At 41.0% G+C, this 6,000-nt stretch overlaps 1 protein-coding gene across 7 annotated transcripts in view; it reads right to left on the bottom strand.

Moving 5' to 3' along the window:
- Positions 1-746: 746 nt before the first annotated feature.
- The window catches only part of LOC120552159 (RNA-binding Raly-like protein), a 101,938-nt gene continuing 96,684 nt past the window's right edge, over positions 747-6,000 (bottom strand). For 5 of the 7 annotated variants that reach the window (XM_039789941.1, XM_039789942.1, XM_039789944.1 and 2 more), the window contains 3 exons: positions 5,735-5,904; positions 4,517-4,555; positions 747-1,964 (listed from right to left, as the gene is read on the bottom strand). In XM_039789941.1, the coding sequence (XP_039645875.1) occupies positions 4,523-4,555; positions 5,735-5,904 (203 nt within the window). In that variant the 3' untranslated portion in view covers positions 747-1,964; positions 4,517-4,522. The remainder of the gene's footprint in view (positions 1,965-4,516; positions 4,556-5,734; positions 5,905-6,000) is intronic. The other 2 variants (XM_039789939.1, XM_039789940.1) reach the window with 1 other exon arrangement.

Raw genomic sequence — 6,000 nt, 5'->3', positions numbered from 1 at the left:
AAACCTGTGCAAATAAAACCACAACTAACTGCTAGACTAGTCAACAACTTTATTTTTTTATTTGGATAAAACCTTTTACATCAATTCAGGACTTCTGATATTCAGTAAGTTACTCCAATGACAAGAGGTCGGTCTGCTTTCATACTTTAAAAACACCCTCAGGAGGAGTTAAGGTGTGGTCATGCTCATGCTTCAGTGTGTGAATTGAAGCAAAAGAGAGTTCAACACCGTAGTGAAGTCATACAAGCAGCAGAGACGAGAGATGTCGCTTGGCTGCAGTGAATGCAAGGACAACGCTACAGGTTAATGAGCCTAATAAAGTGTTTGATAAGACGCTGTGTAATTTACAGCTTTGATTAATGTTGTTGTTAGCCCACTAGCCTTGCTAGCTCCTGCAGTTTATGCAGACAACCTCGATCTACAGCTAATACATACCGGGTGTGCCAGCTGATATACACGTCATCCCAATTGTTGCAACGGACCAATCCCCACACACACACACACACACACACACACACACACACACACACACACACACACACACACACACACACACACACACACACACACACACACACACACACACACACACACACACACACACACACACACACACACACACACACACACACACACACACACACACACACACACACACACACACGCTGCAGTTCCCAACACCTATCTCTTTCTGAGGATTGGCTTTAAAGGAAGATTAAAATCTTGAGACAACAAGCATACCTGTGTCATTGTTTGGAGTGAATTTATTTCGTTACATATTCGGGGGGGAAATGGGCAAACATGAAGAGAATAATTGACAGTAGAACATGCTGACATCCAGTCACTGGTTGGTTCACTTTGCAATGTATTTATAATCAGGTTAATTAAAAATCCAATGCTGGCTAGTTCAGCTTCATCTCAACACAGTTTGCACTTCACTTTATTATTGACTTTTATGGGTAACTTATTAAAAGAGTAATATGTTATTTAGGTTGTGTTAAGGCAGCATTAGCCATTGTGTCATATCAGATTATTCCATATTTATTTAGAGATGTAAGCAATCTGAATCACATCCTTAGATAAAATCAAGGCATCTCAATATATAATTTAAAAAACCTTGCCTTGCTCTCTTGCCTACATAAGACAGAATCAATGCAGAATCCAGAGGCAGATAGTAGAGGAGAAAGAGAAAGGGCATTGGCTCCTGAACAGCAGCATTGCATGTTGGGATACACAGGCTGAGCAGGGAGTAGCGACGTTGGAGCACTGCTCCCTGGCAGGAGGCATGTGCCAATGTTGGCTCTCTACCACAGGAAGCCCTTTCTGCTTCTGAAACTTGGCAGGTGTTGGAATATATGATGGAACGGCCCCACAGGGCATTTGTGTGATAAATGGATAAAGCTGAATAAAGTTGTGCTCACAGCTACTGGCTTATGCTTGAGTCAAATCCGAACCAGACGGCACCGATGTTTCATTTTGTGAATGTCATACTGCGATCGCAGATTGTTCTGACTGTTTTTTAGTCATTTCATTTTTGAGCAACAACAGAAATTCATTGAAAAACATTGTAAATTGTACATTGCAAACACATGTAAAAAAAACATGTAATTCAATTTATTGATCTGAATAAAAGCGTTCATTTCATTCCCTTCTTTTTTATTTTTTTCAGGAACAGGATTCGCACATGATGTGGTTAGCCTCTTGCAATGAATAAATAAGTTGCAGACTATCCATGAGGTGAACTCAGGCCAATGAATTAAAATGGGTCTTGAATACATTTTCTTTAGAGAGCACATTGCATTTGGTTTGTGCTTCACAGTTGGGCATCTAAATGTGATTCAGCATCACTTGAACACAACTTACAGTCCAGAATGAAAGTCTTGATCCCTCAGAGATCCTGTTCTGTCTCTTGAAGGTGATGATGAATTCTAATACCACTGACCAGGGGTGTCTGCTGCCTCATCCTGAAGTGATAAAGGAGAAAACTGATGAAAACACATTAAAAGGACTAGGTCTCCTTTTCAAACATGTTGGCTATTTATAATGCTGTAAATCTGATGAGGATTAGGCTGAGTTTTAAAGCTTGTCCATTTTGAATGGCCTCAGAAATATCTTGGGAAGTGCAGAAATATTTGCTGGTAGCCAAAGCTGCCTCTCTAATCCTTCTGGACATGACTTATTGAGGTTCTTCTCACTGTAATTTTCTATTCTTGGTGGGCCTGCAAGCACAACAAGGCAGACATATGGAAAGGAAATGGAAAACTGAAGTGTAACGTGGTTTCTTAAGAGGTGGATAGAACTGGGACCACCATACACCTGCACAGGCAGATGGGGGAAAAAGGAGTGGGGTTAGCTGTGAATTCTGTCTTTAAAAGTTCCTATATGTAACTTTTAAATGTTTCCGAAACTGTAATTTTTCCCGCAAAGTCACAAAATGATGTATAGCAGGTAAATGGCGCTACAGAGCACACATTCTGAAGGGTCACAGATTTTTGTGTAACACCGAAAAAGCCTGTGTTATTGTGTCCAGCCAGTTAAAAAGGTAGCAGGCGATTTCTTTATATCGGCCTAATTGTATTTTTATTTTATTTTAGAAGTTATCTGCTGTAGTTATGGCTCGTACTGGGGCAGGGCAGAAAATCACAGAAAAGAAAGAAATTAAATGAAGAACAGCTGAAAGGGAAAGTGAAAGACAATGGGCGAAACCGAGTCAATCTCGGTGGGGCTTTTAACAGATGGAGACAATTACAGGATTGTAAATGATTCAACAACGTCCCCGAAATATCGATTTCTTCATAAAATTACTTACAATGGCTGATGTGGTTGTATGCCAGTAGCCGACAATAAATTACGCCCCCCTTCCATTATGCACGGACGTTTTATTCCTTTTAGTCTGTTTGTGTTGGCCTACTATTTTCTTTTCCCTTGTGCCCCTATACTTGTGTAAAGCATTCTTGGGTTTCGTGAGATGTGCAATATAAGTTATTACTACTTTGGCTCTGGCTCCTGATAAAGTGACAGTGATGACTTTGTTACCTGGTTTAGCTCACAATACATCCAACGGAGGCTAAGTTACCTTATGCAACACTTGAAATGCAATGATGCATCTGTTAACGTATTCCCTTATTGTAAATTAATTATTTTCTGTCTGAGCAAAATATTCGTTACGACTATATGACTTCTCGGTAACATTTACTCAGTTATCTATAGTGGGCAATAAAGCACCATAAAGATAAAATATTTACGACAGCAGTGGCCACTTTAAAGAATAATTCAACGTTTTGGGAAATACACCTATTGGCTTTCTGTCAGAGAGTTAGAGAAAAAGAAATAGTTTCACTTTGTAGTCCTCCATAAAATCAGAGCTTCAGTTTTTACACATTGGTTTTCATTTGGATAAGACACATTATCAAACATGTTTATTTGTGAACTTTAGAGGTGCTGGTGAGCACCTCTTAACTTTGGACAGTAAGGGTACCCATTTCCCTCTGCTTCATATTTATGCTAAGCTAATTGCCTGCTGGCTCTAGCTTCGTATTCAGTGAACAGACTTGACAGTGGTATTGATCTTCTCATCTAACTGTCGGCAGGAAAGCAAATAAATGTATTTCCAGAAATGTCAAACTATCTGTTCAAGCTAAACCTGAACAGAGAATAATATATTAGTGAACAAGCAAATTAATAAGCAGGTACAGTAGCTGCAAAAATGCCAAGTGAGCATGAATGGCAGTGAAATAACCATCTATGTTCAAGCTGCCAGAGTTTAGGAATGAATGTGAAGTTTGGGGGAATGAGTCTATTACCACATTTCTGTGAACTATTTCAGTTTGGTTTAAACAGGTGCACAGTGCCCTTTTTGCCAATTCAATAGACTAGAACAAGACCTGTAACCATGGCAACTGTGCAGTTTAAAGATGGTGACAGCTTAAAAACCATAAACATTAAAAATGCATGACTAAGACTAAACTTTAACTGAGTAGATTACAACTAAGAATATTTAAAATAAACACATTTGTCCAAACACTCACATTAAATCAGAAAAGAAGACAGCTTAACTCTACGTTACATCAACAGTGTGCGACTCATAAACACAGCTAAGCACCCGCGTTACGGCGAGCCAGCCAGCAGCGAGCCAACTGATGATGTGGCTGCATCATTACCCACACCCTCAGAGGCGAGAGGCAGGGAACTCTTTACCTTAGGCCTCGCCATTCATACCTCCTTCCACACAATTCAATTAGATCAATGTTGTTTATGGGCAGTTCTGGCCCATTGTAATGCCATTATTGCTCCCTCTGTTGAATTCGGCATTAGCTGCCCTTCAGTGGAACTGGTCTTCTAAATGTCATCGAGCTTGTGACTTAGGAGATGATTAACGAATGTTTAGAGATGCTCAAGACACAGTTCAGTGTTTACAGCTTTTAATGAGGACCGTTGTAAGGCCTTTAATAAAGACCAGGACCTTTAGCAGTCTTGTACAACAACTACACAGATGCTGTAATGGATTAAACCTTACCTGATCTCAGTTGTCAACATCCGATGCATGGTTCTCTATCTGAAAAGGAGAGAGAGGAAGTTAAAATCATGAATACGATGTAGCGTTTTAAACTGAGCACACAGGTTGTATTTAATCTTTTCTAAAAGGTCATTGCTGATAAGATGAGCAGCCATGCCAACCTGCGAGAACAGTCTTTGTGGTACATTATCACCATCTGTGATCAATGTGACCTTCAGGAAACAAATAAATCTCCTCCACCATGTCTCTGAAAAATAATGTCTTCCATTAGCGTGGGCACCAAGCTTTCATCAAGGATAGCCTGGCCATGCTCACCGGCCTAATGGCTAATAAATATAGCATAATAGAGAAAGCATGGTCAAAAGCATGGCCCCCCTGCACAACTGAACGCAGATGAACGCAAGAATAATAATTTAATCTCGATCGAGCTTCAATTCGAAAAACTGTGTGGACTGAAATAAAACGTGGCCATATGGTTTACTTTCTGGGGGGGAAAAAAGGGAAATAATGTTTAAACTCTCTGTATAATATGAACGCTTCAGTGACACGGTTTTATTATTCAAAGCACAAAATGGAAGAAAACTACATTCTTTTCAAAGAAAAACAACAGACGGCCTTCATCAGACAGGTTCATTTAGTTCAACTCAAACATCTTTCAGCCCATTTGTTCCATTGGAAACATCATTTCTGTAGGTGTCTCAAAGTTAATTGCAGCCTTGGATGGGATATTTGTTAGTCTGGATCGATGACAATTCATTTCCGGCAACGTGTGTTGCAGCTGTCTAACTCCGTTCTCTTCGGGAAACAACAACAAACGTCGAGCTAGCAAGCTACACGCCTAAAATGGCAAGTTTTGAAGAACATTTGGATCATACCAGTCCATGCAGATTTGATCTTAAAAATGCTGCTCTTTGTCTCTTGAGCCATCTGCTTTAATTATATCCTGTGTGTGTGTGTGTGTGTGTGTGCGCGCCTGGGCTGTGTGAGGGCCTGTGAAGAGCCTCGCCGGCACAGTTTGAGCAGGGGTCGACAGGGAGGAACTGTCAGTCCACGCACTCTCACCATTCACTCATGTGAAGCCCCGCTCTCTTAGATCTGTGGCCATGAATAATTCTGGAAAATTAACTCTCGGAGAGCAAAGACTGTCTGCCCACTTGAGATCTCCCAAAGTGCCCTGCTCTCTCCCTCCCGTCAGGCCTGTCAAGACGTTTCTCTTACCAGATGGTGGCTGCCCTCCTCGTCGTAGTCGTCCTCGCCGCCATCGGTCATCTCTCCTGCCTCCATGTCCAGCACCCCCTCGCCAACCTCCTCCACAGAGTTTTCGGCCGTCTCGGACACAGACTCCTCATGCAGGGAATCACAGTTGTCCTCGTACTTTCTCTGAGCTTCTGAGTGAGAAAGAAGTTGTTGTTGAAGAATTTTTTTCTTTAGTTCACACAGCAGTAGAAAAGCTACTTGGCTGCCTTTTTCGGTTTTCAAATTCT

Source organism: Perca fluviatilis, chromosome 22 (assembly GCF_010015445.1).
Source record: "Perca fluviatilis chromosome 22, GENO_Pfluv_1.0, whole genome shotgun sequence".
Lineage (NCBI taxonomy): Eukaryota > Metazoa > Chordata > Actinopteri > Perciformes > Percidae > Perca > Perca fluviatilis.
The sequence above is the reverse complement of the archived record's forward strand: the minus strand, read 5'-3'. Positions and strand labels throughout refer to the sequence as shown.